Below are 21,811 nucleotides of genomic sequence, written 5' to 3'. Positions count from 1 at the left end.
GTTTTTAAATGTATTTAAAGAAACTTTTACTATCATTCCTAATGTTACTGGCTAGCCTATCTTCAAATTTGATCCTCTCTTTCCTTATTTCTCTCTTTGTTATCCTCTGTGTTTTTTTGTAGTCTTCCCAATCTTCTGACTTCCCACTACTCTTTGCCACATTATAGGCTTTCTCTTTTGCTTTGATGCATTCCCTAACTTCCTTTGTCAGCCATGGCTGCCTAATACCCCCTCGGATAACCTTTCTTTTCTTTGGGATGAACCTCTGTACAGTGTTCTCAATTACTCCCAGAAACTCCTGCCATTGCTGTTCTACTGTCTTTCCCACTAGGCTCTGCTCCCAGTTGATTTTCGTCAGTTCCTCCCTCATGCCCTTGTAGTTACCTTTATTTAACTGTAACACCTTTACATCTGATTCTACCTTCTTTCTTTCAAATTGGAGATTGAATTCGACCATATTATGATCACTGCCTCCTAAGTGCTCCCTTACTTTAAGATCTTTAATCAAGTCTGGCTCATTACATAACACTAAGTCCAGAATGGCCTGTTCCCTCGTGGGCTCCATCACAAGCTGTTCCAAAAAGCCCTCCTGTAAACATTCAATGAATTCCCTTTCCTTGGGTCCACTGGCAGCATTATTTACCCAGTCCACCTGCATATTCAAGTCCCCCATGATCACTGTGACCTTGCCTTTCTGACATGCACTTTCTATTTCGTGGTGCATTTTGTGCCCCCGGTCCTGACCACTGTTAGGAGGCCTGTACATAACTCCCAATATGTTTTTTTTGCCTTTGTGGTTCCTCAACTCTACCCACACAGACTCCACATCATCTGACCCTATGTCGTTTAGTGCTATTGATTTAATTTCATTCCTAATTATCAAGGCAACCCCGCCCCCTCTGCCCACCTCTCTGTCTTTTCGATAGGTTGTGAATCCCTGGATGTTTAAATGCCAGTCCTGAACCCCCTGCAACCATGTCTCTGTGATGCCTACCACATCATACCTGCCAGTCACAATCTGGGCCACAAGCTCATCTACCTTGTTCCATACACTGCGCGCATTTAAATATAGCACCTTTAATTCTCTATTGACCGTCCCTTTTTGTTTTCTTAGTGTGGTGGACCTTGGTTTACTGAGCCTTTCCATACACTGTGTCATATTTTGTGGGATGGGGACAATCGTAACCACTCTTGAGTTTTGTCTGTTCGTGTTTTTTTGTATTCCTAAGCAGCTACGCTCCCCGCTGAATACTTCACCTCTTGGTTCCCTGACTTTCCCTTCCCCCCCAATCATTAGTTTAAAGTCCTATTGACCACCCTATTTACTCTCTTCGCCAGAACATTGGTCCCAGCTCGGTTCAGGTGGAGACCATCCCAACGGTATAGGTCCCCCCTGTCCCAAAACTGATGCCAGTGTCCCATGAAAAGGAACCCCTCATTCCCACACCATTCTTTCAGCCACGTGTTAACTTCCCTGATTCTTGCCTCCCTATGCCAATTTGCACGTGGCTCGGGCAGTAATCCAGAGATTATGACCCTTGAGGACCTGTTTTTTAATTTGAATCCTAGCTCTTTATAATCTCTAAACAGGTCCTCTTTCCTAGACTTGCCTATGTTGTTGGTACCGACATGGACCACAACAACTGGATCCTCCCCCTCCCTCTCCAGTATCCTTTCAAGCCGGTCAGAGATGTCCTGCACCCTAGCACCGGGCAGGCAACATACCATGCGGAACTCTTTATCCTGCTCACAAAGGATACTATCTATCCCCCTGATAATAGAATCCCCTACAACTACAACTTGCCTATTTACTCCCTCCCCTTGAATGGCCTGCTGAACCATGGTGCCTTGGTCAGCTGACTCATCCTTCCTGCAACCCTGTTCGCCATCCACACAGGGAGCAAATGCCTCATACCTGTTGGACAGAGTCAAGGGCTGAGGCTCCTGAGTTCCTGACTGCTGGTTCCCTTTACCTGCCTGACTTGCAGTCACACCCTGCTGTCCCTGGCCACTGGCAGGATTTAAACTACTTACTCTGACAGGTGTGACTGCCTCCTGAAACATAGTGTCCAGGTAAGTCTCCCCCGCCCGGATGTGCCTCAGTGTTTGAAGCTCAGACTCCAGCTCATCAACTCTGAGCCGAAGCTCTTCGAGCAGCCAACACTTACTGCAGATGTGGTCGCTGCAGCTCGCAATGGGATCTGCCAGCTCCCACATCAAGCAGCTCAAGCACATCACCTGACCAGCCATCACTAATTAATTAATTAGTTTAATTTAAGTTTATGGTGGGGGCAGCTTCAGCCAATCAGACACTAATCTACCTTCCCGCCTTATATTTAAAAAAATAATAAATAAAACAGAAAAGAAGAACAGAAACGGGACTAGGTAAGTGTTTTTAAAGGAGAAACGTACCTCCCAGAAATCACTTGCACACCGCTCCCGCCGAAATCCCAAGGCCTGCTCCTGTGAAGGTAAGTGTTTTTAAAGGAGAAACTTACCTCCCAGAAATCACTTGCGCACCGCGCCCACCGAAATCCCAAACATTTTTCAATTCTCAGTGAGTAGTTTGGGGTAGAAAGCTGACTTTTGAATTTGGCAAATCAGATCAACAATGCGCTCACACCCAACAACCTCAGATAAAAGTGGCTATTACAACACAATGCAATGTAACACCTTGAAACAACTGCAACATTGTGTTTTTTTTGGTTGTTGAATCCTGAAATTGAAAACACAAACATTTGTTCCATACCCACATTGAATTAATAGTCACAGAACTGTACATTGCATCATATTTCAATAGGTAATTACTCATGCATCATACTTCAGTGTTCAAAGATTAGAAACATTTAAGCTGTATATCTAGGCCAAAACTGGGCAGAAGGTCTCTATTATTTAGTTTTCAGCACCTTTGCTTTAGATATAATTAGTGAAAGGTAAAAGCTTTCAAGAGCCAAAACAATTGAACGAATTTGAAGGTAAAATGAACATGGCTACAGGACACTCAAATCGTAACTCAACTTGAATTTCAGTGGTCATCCGCAGTAAATGCGAACGTACAAACAAGTAGCAGGTGAAGGCCATTCAGCCTGTGATTCTGCTCTGTCATTCAATAAGATCATGGCCAATCTGATTGTAACCTCAAATCTGCATCCCGCCTACACCCAATAACCTATCACCCCCTTGCTTTCCAAAAAACTATCCACCTCTGCCTTGAAATATCCAAAGACTCTTGCACCCACCACCAAAGTGGAGCAAAATGTAGCGGGAGGGTCTTTGCTAATAGTTCAAGTGCAGATCAGAGAAGTTACATGTAGAGCTCTATATGGAGATAATGGCATCACAGCTACAGGTATCACATAGGTAAATTCTGTAAAGTAAGAGAGAAGGAAATAACTGGAATTGAAGCTTCATAAAAAGAGCAACAGGGGTCAATTGTTAAGATGGCAATAATGATCTCTAACCGTGGTGGGCGTTCACCCCATTAACACTATCACTCTGGATGAAGGGTGGTGGAAGCACCAGCATTTTTTTAAGAGGTGGATTCTAATATGCCAGTCAGGGTCCTATATTATATATAGCTCATTTTTCAATAAGCCGGTTACTGAAGATAATAGAATCCCTACATTTCAAAAGGAGGCCATTTGGCCCATCCACTCTGCACCAGTCCTCTGAAAGAGCACTCTACCCAGGCCCACTCCCACCCTATCCCCATAACCGTGCGCATTGATCATGACCAATCTACCTAACCTGCACATATTTGGACTGGGGGAACTTAGAATATAGAACATAGAAAATACAGAAACAGAGAACAGGCCCTTCGGCCCATGATGTTGTGCCGAACTTTTGTCCTAGATTAAGAACAAATTAATCTACACCCCATCATTCTACGGTAATCCATGTACCTAGCCAATAGCCGCTTGAAGGTCCCTAATGTATCCGACTCAACTACTTCCACAGGCAGTGCATTCCATGCCCCCACTACTCTCTGGGTAAAGAACCTACCTCTGACATCCTGTCTTAGGTTGACGCTATCTTTAAACTTTCTAGTCAACCATGGAATAGTATGTCCGTCCCTTGGACTTTTTCTTACTCGGCAGAATGTACCTATTCTGTGCATTCTGAAATATCTATTCAAATGTTTGCCACTATTGACCGCTATTGACGACTATTGCCACTCAACCTAATTTGCCAATTCAATTTAGCCAGCTCTGCTTTCACGCCCTCATAATTGCCCTTATTTAAGTTTAAAAACAGTCTCGGACCCACTCCTCTCTCCCTCAAACAGCGTAAATTTCAATCATATTATGGTTGCTGCTACCTAGGGGTGCCTTCACTATAAGATCATTAATTATAATCACCTTATTGCACAACACCAAGTTTTGTATAGCCTGCTCTCTGGTTGGTTCCAAAGCATTCTGTTCTATAAAACTATCCTGGAAACATTCTATGAACTAATCAAAGCTACCTTCACTCCTTTGACTTTTCCAGTCTATACATAGATTAAAATCTCCCACAATTATCGCTGTGCCTTTCTGACAAGTTCCCATAATTTCTTCCTTCTCTGCTCCACCCTACCCTGCGGTTATTATTAGGATGCCTGTACACAACTCCTACAAGTGACTTCTTGCCTTTTACCATTTCTCATCTCCATCCAAACTGTTTCCACATGCTGGTTTCCTCTCTGTGCTAATACCATCATTAACTAACAGGGCCACCCATCCAGCTTTCCCTTGCTTCCTGTCTTTCCTAAATTTCGGAAACTGGGACACCCTGGGGAAACCCACATAGGCACGGGGAGAACGTGCAAACTCCACGCAGTCACCCAAAGCAGGAATCAAACCCGGTCCCAGGTGCTGTGAGTCGACAGTGCTAACCGTGCCAGTGGTGTGGGATTTTAGAAAATTTTACCCAAAAAGTCTAAATAGCTGGTACTCATGAGGATCTGTGGTTTTTGCAATTCAAACCACACCAAAATGAAAAAGGCATTAGATTGTTTAAATGATGATTGCTATTGGAGACTGGTTTGCCAAATTTTCAGGAAAATCACTGATAATTGGAAGATCACCTCATAATGTAAGGTATGCGCTTAATTTTAAAGATATGAGTAATACGAACAATGAGTCTTCAGTGAAATATAGTGTACGGAAATTGGCATCAAACCCAATTTCTAGTTTTTGTTTGTCTTATAAAACAGAACTTTGTAATCCTACAGTTGCTTTAAAATAACATATTCCTTTAAAATATTTTTATTCAAACAAAATTTTCATTTAACCAACCCAACAACACAACCAACCCCGTCCCAGCTTATTCCCGAAATGCACCAAACCAGTACCCCCGAAACTCCTTACTCCCCTAAAGAAAACAAAACCTTAATAAAACCTTAACCCAACAAAACCTTAACCCAAAAAGATAAATCCCCTCAACCCCCTAACAGCTGACGGTAACCAGTTCACTGAAAAAGGAGATGAAAGGCTGCCACCTCAAGCACATGTCTTCCACCGACTCTATCATGGGATATTTGATCTGCTCTAGGTGCAAAAATTCCATTAGGTCCCTCAACCAAGCTGAGGCCTTAGGCAGCACCGGGGACCTTCACCCAAGCAGAACTCGCCTCTGGCTATTAGCAAGGTGAAGGCTAGTACATCTGCCCTCATCCCCATGTGGACAGCACGGTAGCACAGTGGCTAGCTCTGTTGCTTCACAGCACCAGGGTCCCAGGTTTGATTCGCGGCTTGGGTCACTGTCTGTGCGGAGTCTGCACATTCTGCCCGAGTCTGCGTTGGTTTCCTCCGGGTGCTCCAGTTTCCTCCCACAAGTCCCAAAAGACGTGCTGTTAGGTGAATTGGACATTCTGAATTTTCCCTCAGTGTACCCGAACAGGCTCCGGAATGTGGCGACTAGGGGATTTTCACAGTAACTTCATTGTAGCATTAGTGTAAGCCTACTTGTGATAATAATGAAGATCATTATCATCTGCAGCACTGGCAAGTCTGATACTCCAAAAATGGCCACCAATGGACACAGCTCCAGCTGAACGTCCAAAATCCCTGAAATTGTATCAAAAAAGGAGAGCCAGAAACTAACAAGCTTGGGGCAAGGCAAAAACATGTGTATGTGATTCGCCGGACCCCTAAAGCACCACTCACTCCTGTCCTCCACCCCTGAGAAGAACCCACTCATACGTTCCTTGGTCAGGTGCACTACCTTGAACTGGAGCAAGCTTACCCTTTCACATGAGAATGTGAAGGTGACCCTGTGAAGAGCCTCATTCCACACTCTCCCCTCAAAGACCAAACCCACTTCCTTTTTACCTCCTCCAAAGATACTCGCTCCGTTGCCAACATCTACCCATAGACATCCAAGCAAATCGGAGCCAAAAGAGACATGGAGCCCAGTTTAAAAGGCTGCCTTAACTGATTCCAAATCTTCAAAGTGGCTAGCACTACCGGACTCAAAGAGAATCTAGGCGGGGGAAAAGGGTGTGGTGCTGTAACCAGGGCCCTCAGACTCAATTCTATGCACAAAACCTCCTCCATCTGCCCCCATATAGAGTCCAGATCCTCAAACCACTCCGCACCGAATCAGTATTTGCAGCCCAGGAATAGAATTACAGACCTGACTGTCTATCCCTTTGCAAAAACATCCTATGAACCTGAGGAGTCTTACCAGCCCAAACAAAAGTAGAAATCAATTTGTTAACCCTGCAAAAGAAAGCCTTAGGAAGCTGAAACACAAACAAAAACCTCGGGAAAATATTCATCTCCACCATCTGTGCCCTTCCCGCTAAGGTCAGCGGAAGGTCATCCCACCTATTCACAGCACGGTAGCACAAGTGGATAGCACTGTGGCTTCACAGCGCCAGGGTCCCAAGTTCGATTCCCCGCTGGGTCACTGTCTGTGCGTAGTGTGCACGTTCTCCCAGTGTCTGCGTGGGTTTCCTCCGGGTGCTCTGGTTTCCTCCCACAGTCCAAAGACGTGCAGGTTAGGTGGATTGGCCATGATAAATTGTCCATAGTGACCAAAAAGGTTGGGAGGAGTTATTGGGTTACGGGGATAGGATGGAAGTGAGGGCTTAAGTGGGTCGGTGCAGACTCGATGGGCCGAATGGCCTTCTTCTGCCCTGTATGTTCGATGTTCATCATGTCCACCAGACTAGAACAGTTAAGTTTACAAAGAGTGGCGCAATCATGGGCCACAGGATACCCAGATACCAGAAGCTAGTCTTGGCCGGATGAAATGACAGCCTCCCCAAATGAGCCCCCCTCCCCAGGAGGTTTACCGGAATAATAATCACTCGGATCCAGCTTTAGCTGGTACCCTGAAAAGGAGCTGGACATCCTGAGCAGTTCCATTATTTCCCCCACATTGGAGAGAGGGTCCATAATATATAGTAACAGATTGTCCGCATATAGCGACACCCTATGCTCCCTCCCCCTATGCTCTATCCCCCTCCATCCAGTAGACGGCCTCAGTGTAATGGCCAGCAGCTTGATTGCTAAGACAAACAACAGTGAGACAGTGGGGCACCTCTGACATGTACCCCAGTTCAGTTAAAAATACCCCGAGCTCGGCTGCACGGTTGCGCAGTGGTTAGCGCTGCTGTCTCACGGCGCCGAGGTCCCAGGTCTGATCCCGGCTCTCGGTCACTGTCTCTGTGGAGTTTGCACATTCTCCCCGTGTTTGCATGGGTTCGCCCCCACAACCCAAAGATGTGCAGGGTAGGTGGATTGGCGATGCTAAATTGCCCCTTAATTGGAAAGAAATGAATTGGGCACTCAAAATTTATTTTTAAAAATAAAAAATACCCCGAGCTCAGAGCTTTAGCGTGTACACGCACGGTGAGGGCCCTGTACAAAACCATAACTTATGACATAAATTTTGGCCCGAAGCCAAACTGCCCCAGGATCTCAAAGAAGTACCCCCACTCAACCCCATTGAACGCCTTTTCCACATCCATCAAAACAATCACGTCTGGCTTAGTCTCAAAGGAGGGCAACAACCAGCATTTAGCAATCTCCTAATATTGGCCAACAACTGCCGGCCCTTAGCAAATCCCTGCTCCTCTGAAAATACCCCTTATGGGCAGGGCTCCAACCTCATTGCCAACAATTTAACCAACAGCTTAGTGCCAGTATTTAACAACAAAATTGGCCGATATGACCCATATTCCATGGGATCCTTGTCTTGCTTCAAGATCAAAGAAATTGATGCCTATGTCAGCAAGGCGGGCAACACCTCCTGGGACACTGAATCATTAAACATATCCAGCAGAAGTGGGACCAACTGACCAGCAAACTGTTCGTAAAATTCAATGGGTAACCCATCCGGACCCAGTGCTTTTCACCTCTGCATTAACTGAATACAGCTCATGATCTCCTCCAGCCCAATTAGTATCTCCAACTTCTGCCTTCTCTCCTGCTCCACCCTGGAAAGATGGCGTTGGAGCCCTCCCGCAGCCCGACGATCCTCAAGTTTTGCCATCTGGATGGGTTCTCCAGGTCGTCAGCCTTGACGTTTAATGTTCTCCACTACTTCGCCAGAACCATCATCTCTGCCTCCAAGGAGGCAATCCGATCACTGTGGTCAGAGAGCACCGCCTCCACCTATTGAATGTTCACCCCATGTACCTCTATCTGCCGGTCCATCTCGTCCATGGCCATCTGAATTGGGGACAAAGCCCCCTCCATTGCTTTCTCCAGACGCTCAGCGACTGCCTGCCCACTACTTCTTAAATTCGTCGGTCAAGAAGCTAACCAACTTCTCAGTCGTCCACAGAGGGGGCCACAAACTCATCAGAAACCGTCGGCATCATCCCCCGCTGGGGATCGAGGAATATTTGATTCCTACGACGCTCCCTTACTCGACTTCTGCTTTGAATTATTTCTACCGGATATTACTCGAACAAGAGGGCCTTATTCCCTCAAATAACACCAATTTCCTCGAAAACAAAATCGGCCATAAACCAGGCAGAAAGGGCCCAAAACCAAGTACCAAGTCACCACGTATGTGTCTGCTCACCTCATCACCGCCACCAGAAGTTTGCTTTAAAATAATATTAAAGCATGATGACGGAAGACAAGAGAAAAATTATTTGGCGAGTAGACTTCAAAAGTTTTAAACATTTAATCATTCAAATTAACTTCTGAAATTCCCATGTACAGTACCATTGATGGTATCACGTTTCTGAGACTAATTTGGCTGAGGCCACCAAAATTCCATGGTGGGTTCTAAAGTAAGATGGAGAAAAACAAGGAAAAGAGGAGACAAACATGGCGAGACAGAAAGACAGTAATTAAGAACACGAAAACAAATAGAAGAGTGCTGCATTTAACTTCCTTCTTCCTCACTCAAGGAAATTGCATGATGTAATTATCAACAACCCCCCTTTTTCACCCCCAAGGGAAATGGCATGATTGAGCACAATTTAGCATCAACCGGTGAGAGTTTGCAGTTCTGGTAAACATACAAATTACTTGCATAATAAGCCCAATGATGTTTTTCCTTTAGTCTCTGATGCACGATCAATTACACAAAGTCTAAAGTTGGGTACAACTGTGGCTTTATTACAGTCAGATCGTGGCCTCCTGCTGCAGCTGGCGAAATGGCAGGGCACTGGAGGTCATGCATATTTATACAGTTCTCCGTGGGCGGAGCCAGCCGGCAGGAGCTACCGGTGAACCTGTAGTGCAGGTCCTACCTTACATCTCCTATTACAGTGGTTCACCACATTCACCCCCTGTTAAAAATGAGTACGGCGGGGGTCACGTGAAACTATATACAATTAGTACCATTATGTACAGTGGTAGGGAAAGAAAAGTCCATGTTGACGGTCCGGCGTCCGTCAAAGGTTCAGCCGGTCCAGTGCTTTGGTGCTTCGTTGGGAGCGGCGAAGTTGGTGCTGGCGGTGGTGGAGGTGGCACCGATGGCGGTGGTGGCGGTGCTGATGCTGACCAGTCATCGGGGAACTCCAGGAGCATGCAGAAGTCCTCTTCATCCTCTTGTGCGGAAAAGGGAAGGGGGGGGGGTGTTCTGGTGGGGTCAATATTGGCGGCGCGGTGGGAGGTAGGGGGGGCGCATTGGTGGGGGGGGGTGTTGGGGTGGAACCTGACGGTGCCAGGTCCCTGAGTGAGACAGTATCTTGGCGGCCGTCGGGGAACTCAACGTAGGCATATTGAGGGTTGGCGTGGAGCAGGTGAACCCTGTCCACCAAGGGGTCCACCTTGTGGAGTCGGACATGCCTACGGAGAAGGACCGGTCCTGGAGCAGCGAGCCAAGTCGGGAGCGACACCCCGGATGTGGACTTCCTGGGGAAGGTAAAAACACGTTCATGGGGTGTGTTATTAGTGGTGGTGCACAGTAGTGACTGGATGGAGTGTAGAACGTCAGGGAGGACCTCGTGCCAGTGAGAGGCTAGAAGGTTCCTGGACCGTAGGGCCAGCTGGACGGCCCTCCAAACCGTCCCATTCTCCCGTTCTACTTGCCCGTTTCCCCGGGGGTTGTAGCTGGTCGTCCTGCTGGAGGCTATACCCCTGCTGAGCAGGAACCGACGCAGCGCATCGCTCATGAATGAGGATCCCCTGTCACTGTGGATGTAGGCGGGGAAACCGAACAGAGCGAAGATGGTGCTGAGGGCCTTGATGACGGTGGCAGACGTCACGGGGCATGGGATGGCGAAGGGGAATCTGGAGTACTCATCAACCACACTGAGAATGTACGTGTTACGGTCGGTGGAGGGGAGGGGCTCTTTCAAATCCACGCTGCGGTGTTCAAAGGGGCGGGAAGCCTTCACCAGGCGCGTACGGTCTGGCCGGTAGAAGTGCGGCTTGCACTCCACACAGATCTGGCAGTCCCTGGTGACTGTCCTTACTTCCTCGACGGAGTAGGGCAGATTGCGAGCTTTGACGAGATGGTACAATCGAGTGACCCCCGGGTGACAAAGGCTGTCGTGTAGGGCCCGGAGTTGGTCCACTTGTGTGCTGGCACATGTACCTCGGGAGAGGGAGTCTGGGGGCTCCTTGAGTTTACCGAGGCGATACAAGATCTCGTAATTATAGGTGGAGAGCTCGATTCTCCACCGCAAGATTTAATCATTTTTGATCTTGCCCCGCTGTGTGTTATTGAACATGAAGTTCTCCTTACGTTGGTCCGTAAGGAGAGTGAATCTCTTACCGGCCAGGTAATGCCTCCAATGCCGCACAGCTTCAACGATAGCTTGGGCCTCCTTTTTGACGGATGAGTGTTGAATTTCAGAGGCATGAAGGGTGCGGGAAAAGAATGGCGGCGCCCATGGGCGCACATGGCCGGAGGGGGACAAGATGGCCGCGCCCATTGGTCGCACATGGACCCGGGAGGAGAAGGTGGCGCCTCCCATTGTGCGTCTGGCGTGGGGGAGGGGGCGATAGCGGCCGCGATCGCAGGGACTGCGCGGGCCTGGCACACAGCCGCGAAGTGGCCCTTTTTACTACAGGCTTTACAAACTGCAGTGCAGGCCGGGCAGTGTTGGTGGGGGTGCTTCTGCTGACTGCAGAAGTAGCAGCGGGGACCCCCGGGGTGTGCGGATCGGCGTGCGGCGCAGGCGTATTGGGAAGGCAGGGCCCCGGCTGAGGAGATCATCGGCAAATGTATCCCGGCACCATGGAGAAGATTCAGGCTCCTCACCAGCTCAGGACTCCAGGAGGGGTAGGAAGGAGTAGAAGGGTGGGCAGCGCGGCGGGAGGGGTACGATTGTACGTTACGGGATGCAACCGTCATGGAGAGCACCAAGGCTTTCGTCTCCGCCAGTTCGAGCGTGGCCCCTTCCAGTAATCATTCTCGGATTTGGTCCTACGCAATCCCCGTCACGAAGGCATCGCGTATGAGGAGATTTGCGCGTTCGGCAGCCGTAACGGTCTGACAGTCACAGTCCTGGACGAATAGAATTAGGGCCCGCCAGAAGTCTTCGATGGACTCACCACAGTCTCTTGATGCTTTAAACTCATAGACTGTTGGTAGATTCAGGAAACCCCCAACTCTGGTCTAATCAGTTTGAGATTATTCATGAAGGCACGCCTTCTCAACCTTGCCCCTCGCCTGATCCTCAGGTTAAATCATCACCAGTCAGCTCTCCCCCTCAAAGGGGAAAGCAGCCTATGGTCATCTGGAACTATGGTGACTTTACCTTCACTTATGAATCAGCTCATGCAATTGGCATTTAAATAAGCATTGACATTACGATCATGATTATTGAAACATTACCTTAAATTACTAAATTAACTAAATCATTCTCTTTAATTTATTTGTGTTATCTCACTTTTTCCAACTAAACACAATTATTCCACTCCATCCCAACCATTTCTTTCTTTTTTGAGGTTGAGGTGAACGACGGAGGTTGAGGGGCAACCTGATAGAGGTATACAAAATTATGAGGGGCATAGACAGAGTGTGTAGTCAGAGACATTTTCCCAGGGTAGAGGGGTCAATTACTAGGGGGCATAGGTTTAAGGTGCGAGGGGCAAGGTTTAGAGTAGATGTACGAGGCAAGTTTTTTACACAGAGGGTGCCTGGAACTCGCTGCCGGAGGAGGTGGTGGAAGCAGGGACGATAGTGACATTTAAGGGGCATCTTGACAAATACATGAATAGGATGGGAATAGAGGGATACGGACCCAGGAAGTGTAGAAGATTGTAGTTTAGTCGGGCAGCATGGTCGGCACGGGCTTGGAGGGCTGAAGGGCCTGTTCCTGTGCTGTACTTTTCTTTGTTTGTTCTTTGTTTTCTCATTATTCTCCCGTCTCTCTGTTCCCACTGCCTATTTTGAAGATGGTAGCAATTTCCACTACCTGAAACACAATTTTAAGGTCTGGTTTTCCAGTGTGTATGAAATGCAGATTATGAAAATTGATTCTAGATGAGATGTGGTAAATTTTTAATTTGCAAAGTCACAACAAAAGCAAGATGTGCTACTGTTGGCAGCCCAAACACAGGGTGATATTTAAAAATAGCCACCTCCCCCTAACTCCAGATCCTCTGTTGGGGCGGGGGGAGAGGTGGCGGGGTGGGGGGAGGGCATGTATGTCATTCATTTTTCATTCCTTCACAGTTTAAAATAAATCATTTATGGGATATGGGTGTTGCTGGCTAGGGCAGCATTTCATAGAATCATAGAATTTACAGTGCAGAAGGAGGCCATTCGGCCCATCGAGTCTGCCCTGGCCCTTGGAAAGAGCACCCTACCCAAGCCCACACCTCCACCCTGTCCCCGTAACCCAGTAACCCCACCTAACCTTTTTGGACAGAAACCAGGGTTCCTCCAACTGTCCACCGCCCAACCCTATGGCTCAGGGTACACTCTTCTGAAGGAACGGGCTAGATGGCTACCACTCTTCATTATAAAGGAAGAGAAATTACTAAAGTTCTTTATGTCATCCATGATCAGGAGTCCTCACTAAGCAGCAGAGTTTATACTGATTTGCACCTTAATTGCAAGACAGATGATCTGGTCAACCAAGATGGACCTGACAAGTTCAGCAGAGAGTTCCCTAAATTGACTGGGAAAGGTACAAATAACATACCACATCATCTTTAAACCAACTGCTCGCTGGTGTTCTTATTTACCCTGCAGAAGGTTCCGCTCTTACAAAAGGTGAGGGAGATAGACATCATGCCACACCAGGAAGTGATATCACATGTCATGCAGCCCACTTCTTGATGCTCCAGTGTGTTGCTCATACCTATAACCCATGGTTCTTTGTGTACTGGTGTCGACCTCACACAATTGAATAATATGGTAGAAAGAGAAATTCACCCCATGGCAACTATGGACAAGAGTTTGGCAAAGCTTGCGGGGAGCTCAGTCTTCACGAAATTAGATGCCATCAGTGGCTTATTAGCAGTTTCCACTGGTTGAAGAGTCCAAACTCTTAACTAAGTTTATCATTCCTTCCGTTTTAATTGAGTTCCGTTTGGAATTGCCTCAACACCCAAAATCTTCCAACACACTATGGCAGGCATCTTGGAGGGCCTTGAAGGTGTGATTTGTCATAGGAATGACATTCTCATCCATGGCTCCACTACGACGGATACACTATAAGAGTAAGGACAGTACTGTGATGTCTACAGGCTGTTTGTCTCATGCTAAACTACAAGTATGAGTACACAAACACTAAATTGAAGCCACTTAAAACTATAACTTATTTCTAATTTTTTTAAAAGCTTGTTTATTGAAATTTTACATAAAACAAAATAACAATCAACCAACGAAAATGGAAGAGGGCAAAAACAAAAACACAAAATTAAACTTAAACACTACAACTAAATCCCTTAACAGCTGACGGTGTCGAGATCCTTAAAAAAAGAAATAAATAGTTGTCATCTCACATAGAACTTCCCCATTGATCCCCTGATGGTGAATTTAATTTTCTCTAAGTGTAGGAATGGCATTAAGTCGCCCAACCGGACAGAAGCACGGAATGAGAGACCTCCAACTTGATGCACTGTCAATTACGACGAGACGAGAGTAGAGAGTAATCGAGGCTTTATTAAGCAGAGATGTGTTGCCTCCTGCAGCTGCTGCCGAAATGGCTGCAGCTCGGTGAGCACACACATTTATACTCTGCCTACTGGGCGGAGCCAACAGGCAGGGATCTACCCCCGTACCTGTAGTGCAGGAGCCTTACCGTATTACCTCTCATATACGTATTATACACAAACAGTGGTGACTACCACACAACTAAGCAATTTTGCCACCGGGTTATCGGTGAGGGAACGGTCTCTGCGGAATGCTGACAGAAGGAGTGAAGGGAAGATGTGTTTGGTAGTGGCTTCACGCTGGAGTTGGCGAAAATGGCAGAGGATTATACGGAGGCTGGTGGGGTGAAATGTGAGAACGAGATGGACTCTATCCTTGTTCTGGGAGGGAGGGGAAGGGGCGAGGGTAGTGGCGCGGGAGATGGACCGCACACTGTTGAGGGCCTTGTCAACAACTGTGGATGGGAAATCATGGTTGAGGAAGAAGGAACACATTTTCGAAGCCCCATTTTGGAAAGTGGCATCATCGGAACAAATGCGACGGAGGCGAAGGAGGTGAGAGAAAGGGATGGAGTCCTTACACGATGTAAGGTGCGAAGAGCTGTAGTCAAGATAGCTGTGGGAGTCTGTGGTTACCTTGTCCTGTAGCCTTCGATGCCCCTGGCGGGCATCCTCTGGGGACTCTGGGTCCGGTGGGCCCTGGCTCACTTGCCGACAGCACATGCCCCGCCTTGCCACCCTGTCTTTTTGCTGACTCCAAGACGCGCTGTTGTCAGGGGAGTGAGTCATGGGTGGTGCCGTCGCCATTCCAAAGGGTGGATCCGGATTGGCACCCAGTGCCTCCTCCTCCCTGTTGGCGCCCATAGAGCCCTGGGGTTCACCTTGGGCTGGAGAAGCAGCTGAATTGAACCCCGACTACACCTGCATCATCTGGCTCTGCCAGCCCTGATGGCTCCCCAATGTCTGCGTCATGGCACTCAGCCATGGCCGTCACTGACTGAGCCATGCCTTGAACACCTCAACTCATGCTTCCGACATCGTGCTTCAGGCTTCAGACTCCATAGCTGTCGCCACCCTAGCAGTGTTAGCCTCTGTGCCACACATCTCCTGTGCCCATTGCCTCTTGTACTCCTTCAATCATCTATGGATCTGCTGGAGTGACGCTGACATCCCCCTGAATATCACAGCCACACCCTATTGACTGCATCAGCTCCAGGAAAACCTGGCCCAGAAGCTCAACATCTGACTGTGACCCAGGGCCCTGGGATCCAGCAGACCTCCGACTGCTGTTTCACCTGGGCGTTCCTGCCATCACCTGGTGTACATCAGCAACTGTGTGATGCTTCCCAGATTGTGCCCCATATGCCTGCTCACCGAGGTGTGTGTCTCTCCAATGGTGGAGAGTGGGGATGACAGCTGTGCCGCAAAAACGTTGCTCCCCTCCGAGGTGTCCTCATAGGAGATAGGGGATCGCACCGGACGTGTTCTCATAAAAGGCAGGGGGGGGGGGGGCACCCCAGTTGGGCTGGCACCTTCTGATGAGTATCCTGTGGGGGAATAGACATGTGGTCAGTGGGAGGAATGGGTCATTTAGTATGGCATGAACAACACCGTGTGACAAGTCATTTGAGTGTGTCCGGTGGAACCTCAGCTCTGCGCTCTATGCCAACCTCTACATTGGTGACAGATCTGTCCTTGGCCACCGCCGCGACCTCCAGGGCCCTTTCCTTGCAGTGAGTGAGGACTCTGACATCCGGCTCCCCGCTGCCCTACAGGGCTCTCTCCTGTCAGTTGTGGGCCAACTTCTCCTGCAGGGACGCAGAGAGGCGGTGCCAGGTGGCTGGTGCCAACCCATCTGGGAGGCACCCATTAGCCTTCTTGTGGCACTGGGAGAGAGTCCTCCTGGTGACGCTTCCTGATCTAACGGCCGCTGTCATTTCCACCCAGGCGGCGCTGGCTGCCCGTGGCTTACCCTCCGAGACCTTTGGGGAACAGGATACCCCGTCTGATTTTGACTGCGCCCAACAGTCTGGTCAGTTCAGCGTCCCCGAATCATGGGGCTGGTCTCCATGGTGACGTGGCTGCGAGCGGTGTGGGGTTGACTGTGCAGGATCAGTTTAAGTGCTGATCTCCCTTGTTAGCATGGGGCTGACGAGTGCGGTTGGCGAATCAGCCGGCGGGACAGTCATTTGTGGCATGAAGCCCGAGGGGCCTCGTTAAATGGTCCAATTAATGTTGTATACTGGTGACAGCCTCCCCAGGCCGAGCGTCGGGCAACTCGCAGCAGTTCCTGCTCGCCACCACACGTTTCCATTCAATCGCATCCCAAAGTCTAGTTGTAATATTAAAACAGATATTAGCTGATCTAGAAATTTGGATAGTTAGCTCCCATGACTCCCTTGCCACAAGCTCCCAAAATTCAAATGTTTGGTCTGCGAAGCAAGCTTAATCTATAATTTTTTTAAATGTTAAATTTCCACCCAGTTCTCTCCAATTTAGAGGAAATTAATTTGCTCCATGGACCAATTCTAATCAGTGCATATGCCAATAAAACTGCTACATCAAATTAAAAGCAGCACAGAGGGCACTTTATGCATTTGCTAAACAACTCCAGCTGGTGCACGTCTCATGTAGCGGGTCGCAGATCATTCTTGTTGTGGCTGTCAGTAAGCGGATACACCTGCATGCACTGATTAGAATCAAACCCCCTGTAATGAACCTATCTCCAAACTTCTGCAATGGTTTCCTCTCAAGATTCTGTTGTTTCAGAATTACTTCAAACTGAATCTGCCCCAAAGCAAATTGTCTACATAGAGAACTAATTTCTCAAATTGGTCTAATTGACAGGAAATCATCAAAAGGGGTATGTCAGTTTAATCACTCTTTTCAGAAAAGGCATTTCAAAACTTAAAATTAATAGCTTTTACAATGAAAGATTGAGTGTGTTACACTTCTGTACAATGAGAAAATTAGCTTACAACAGTGATTAAGATAGAAAGTAAATTCAACAGACATTTAAAAGTAAATATCTGCCTATCCTTCTATGCTGTTCCAAAGTTTGACTGATGCAAAGAAAATATGGGAATTATTCAAGATTATCCCTCTGGTTGTTTCGAAAATGTTGGCCATAAATTAGACCATTGTTTGCCTCAATCCTTGAGCAGTGAATTGACACCATGTTTTGTTGGAAAACTGATTTGAATGCAACAACAGCTTATATTTATAAAGAGCCTTTAACCCAAGGCTCACAGGAGCATTGTAAAATAAAGTATGACACCAAGCTACATAAGGAGATATTAAGTCAGATGACCAAAAGCTTGGTCAAAGTGTAGGTTTTAAGGAGTGTCTCAAAGAAGGAAAATGAGTTTGAGAGTTGGAAGATGCCAGGAGGGAATTCCAGACCTTGGAGCCTCGACAACTGAAGGCACAGCCACCAATGTTTGAGCAATTATAATTGGGATGCACAAGAGGCCAGATTTAGAAGAGATGCATTGGATGGTTGTGGGAGTGGAGGAGATTGCAGAGATAGGGAGTGGTTAGGACATGGAGGGATTTGAAAATAAGGATGACAATTTTAAAATCAAGACTGGGAATCAATGTAGCTCAGTGAGCACAGGGATGATGGGGGACCGCCAGTCCCTGGTTCATTCCCCAGGGCAATGCCTTGACCAATCTGAGTCAACCTGCCTGCTTTGAATTTAAACAAAAACTTGGCAGTTAACTGTTCACTGGTACATTCTCCATGGCAATGCCTCTACCAACCTGGGTCCACTTGCCAACCAATGTGTACCCTCTTTTCATACAGTATAAATTGCTATTCCTGTTAAGATTTGAAGTTTTTGCGAATCTGTCCTGAGAGGTGCTAGATGAAAAACTCCAACACCATGGGTAAGATCTTCCGGCTGTCACGCTGGCAAGATCTTCCAGTCCCGTTGATGGCGCTCCCCCACCGCAGGTTTTCCGGCAGCATGAGTTGGATTCAATGGGACATCATAAAAAATTATTAATCCCCTTTTGTTTAATTTTCCTTCCCCAGATTGATAAGGTAACAGACTGCTGCTTATTGCTACTTTAAGCAAAGTAGCTGAGCTGAGAAAGGTAGAGAATATAGGATTGATCCTGTCTCCCATCATTCTCTGATACCTACATTGAGTTCCAATGTGGGGTGCCACCACTTGTCTTGGACAAAACATGATTTTTAAATTATAAAGCAGGGGAATAACTCGTACATTTTCACTGAATGTTTATTCTTTAGTAGAGAGATCAGTAAGTGATTAACGTAAATGTAATGAAAAACACTAACCTATTACTGACTTCATGGATTCCAAATTCCGAGAAAATCTCTTTCATTACTGAAATTAAAAAACAACCAATATTTCAGTTTTTTTACAAATTAATTCTTTATAAAAATGAAATTGGTTGTAGTGGGCTAAAGTACGGATAATTGGGAATGTATTACGAGATGTAATTCATTGTGTGGCAGAAACTAAATTAATGCGTAAATTACTCTGTAAAAGACTCACACTGACTCAAAACGTTAACTCTGTTTCTCTCTCCACAGATGCTGCCAGACCTGCTGAGTCTCTCCAGCAGTTTCTGTTTTTGGCAGCGTAAATTACAACAGTGTTTATAGTGTTCCAAGTGTCAAGTATATTCCAACTGTAACATTTCAAACATATATTTTCCCTCTGAGAGCTTTCATTTTGAAACATCAACATCAGTATCTGTTGCTTACCTTTTGATTAATTTTTGTGTGTTACAATGTTGCTGGACCACAGTAATAATGCTGCCAGCTAACAAGACAGAGGATTACACTGAAGAATAAAGAATTGTACAGTGGGTAAGGTTCTCTGCTTCCACCAAATATTTGGAAGATTTCACAGAATCATAGAGTAGCTACAGGGCAGAAGGATGTCAGTTGGACATTGTCCTTGTCAGGTCTCTGTAAGAGCTCCTTAGTTAGTTCCACCCCCCACCCCGTACCTTTTCCCCATAGCCTGAAAATATTGGGAGCAGGAGTTGACCATTTGGGCCTTTAAGCCTGCTCTCTGCCATTTGATAAGATCATGGCTGATCTGATTGTGGCCTCAACTCTACTTTCCTATCTGCACCCCATAACCCTTGACTCCTTTGTCTATCAAAGATCTCAGCCTTGAATCAATAAGACCCAACCTGCATTGCTTTCTGTGGAAGCGAATTCCACAGACTAACGACCCTCTGAGAGGAAGATGTTCTCCTCATCTCCATCTTAAATGAGATACCCCTTATTTTTAAACTTTGTCCCCTAGTTCTTGTCTCCCTCAAAACAGGAATCATCCTCCCGGTCCATAATATCAAGTCCTCCCAGGGTCATGTATGTTTCCATAAGATCGTCTCTCATTCCTCTAATCTCCATTGGAAAGAGTCCCAACCCATTCGATCTTTCTTCATAAGATAACCCTTTCATTCCAGGAATGAATCACATGAACTTTCTCTGAACTGCTTCAAATGCAATTCTCTTATTTTCAAATCAGGAGACCAAAACTGTACACAGTACTCCAAATCTGGTCTCACCAAGACCCTATACAGCTGCAATTAAAACATCCCAAATTTTGTATTCCATTGTCCATGCAATGAACACCAACATTTCATTTGCCTCCCTAGTCACTAGCTGAACCTGCATAATAACTTATTTTTATTCATGCACCAGGACACCTCTGTACCTCAGAGTTTTCAATCTCTCACCATTTAAATAGTATGCTGCCTTTTTATTCTTCCTGCAAAAATGGACAAGTTCACATTTCGCACATTATACTCCATTTGCCAAATTTTTGCCCATTCACCTAACTATGTCCCTTTGTGTACTCTTTGCTTCTTCTTGAAAATTTACTCTCCTACTCATCCTGGTGTCACCAGCAAATTTAGTTTCAATTCATTCGGTCCCTTCAACCAAGTCATTGATGTAGATTGTAAATGGTCAAGGTCCCAGCACTGATTTCTGTGGCACTCCACTGGTTACAGCTTGCCAACCTGAGGAAGACCTTACGCTGATTCCTGTTAGCTAACCAATTTTTTAACCATGCTAATTTATTATTCCCTACATAATGAGCTCTTATTTTCCAGAATCTGATCAATTTTGGGAAGATTATAATCAATACTTCTACTATCTCTGTAGCCACTTCTCAGAGGCTATCAGGTCCTGGAGACTTCTCAGCTTTTTGTTCTGGTAATTTTCCAAATCGCTTCTCTTTAGTGATAGTAATTGTTTTAAGTTTCTCCATCTCTTTCACCTCTTGATTGTCAAGTTGGAAAGTTTTTCAAGTCTTCTAAAGTGAAGATGGACACAAACTATCTGTTCAATGTTTCCACCATTTCTATTTATAGAAATACTTTACTTTCTCCCAGTTTATTGTTTTTTGTGATGTGGAACTCCGCACACATGAGTGCGGCCTCAACCGGGACCTGGGATTCATGTCACATTACATTCATCCCCCACCATCTGGCCTGCAAAATCCGACCAACCGTCCTGGCTTGATGCAATTCACACCTCTTTAACCTGGGGTTACCCCATCTCTGGATCTGTAAAGATTTAATCACCTGCTAATGGTCGCATTCCAAGCATTGTTTGGCATCTTTGAATTTGTCTATATATGTGTTTCTGGAACATACCTCTTCATTCACCTGAGGAAGGAGCAGCGCTCCGAAAGCTAGTGACATCGAAACAAACCTGTTGGACTTTAACCTGGTGTTGTAAGACTTCGTATTGTTTTTTGTGGCCATTCTTTGCTGGTTGTTGACATATGTCCAAACTCCTGATGTACCACTAATCTTTGCCAATTTGTACAGTATTTCTTTCAATTTGATACCATCTTTAATTTCCTTATTTAGCCACAGATTATGCATCCTTCTCAAACAGTCTGGAACATAGAACATTACAGCGCAGTACAGGTCCTTCGGCCCTCGATGTTGCGCCGACCTGTGAAACCACTCTAAAGCCCATCGACACTATTCCCTTATCGTCCATATGTCTATCCAATGACCATTTGAATGCCCTTAGTGTTGGCGAGTCCACTACTGTTGCAGGCAGGGCATTCCACGCCCTTACTACTCTCTGAGTAAAGAACCTACCTCTGACATCTGTCCTATATCTATCTCCCCTCAATTTAAAGCTATGTCTCCTCGTGCTAGACATCACCATCCGAGGAAAAAGGCTCTCACTGTCCACCCTATCCAATCCTCTGATCATCTTGTATGCCTCAATTAAGTCACCTCTTAACCTTCTTCTCTCTAACGAAAACAGCCTCAAGTCCCTCAGCCTTTCCTCATAA

General features: G+C 46.5%; 1 protein-coding gene across 1 annotated transcript in view; it reads right to left on the bottom strand.

The window, feature by feature from the left end:
* Positions 1-21,811, bottom strand: part of LOC140429576 (kelch domain-containing protein 3) — a 304,290-nt gene that overhangs the window by 86,444 nt on the left and 196,035 nt on the right. The window contains exon 14 of the mRNA XM_072516761.1: positions 18,808-18,856. Within this exon, the coding sequence (XP_072372862.1) occupies positions 18,808-18,856 (49 nt within the window). The remainder of the gene's footprint in view (positions 1-18,807; positions 18,857-21,811) is intronic.

The sequence above is a fragment of the Scyliorhinus torazame genome, chromosome 9 (genome assembly GCF_047496885.1).
Source record: "Scyliorhinus torazame isolate Kashiwa2021f chromosome 9, sScyTor2.1, whole genome shotgun sequence".
Lineage (NCBI taxonomy): Eukaryota > Metazoa > Chordata > Chondrichthyes > Carcharhiniformes > Scyliorhinidae > Scyliorhinus > Scyliorhinus torazame.
This window is presented reverse-complemented; position numbering and strand designations above follow the sequence as displayed.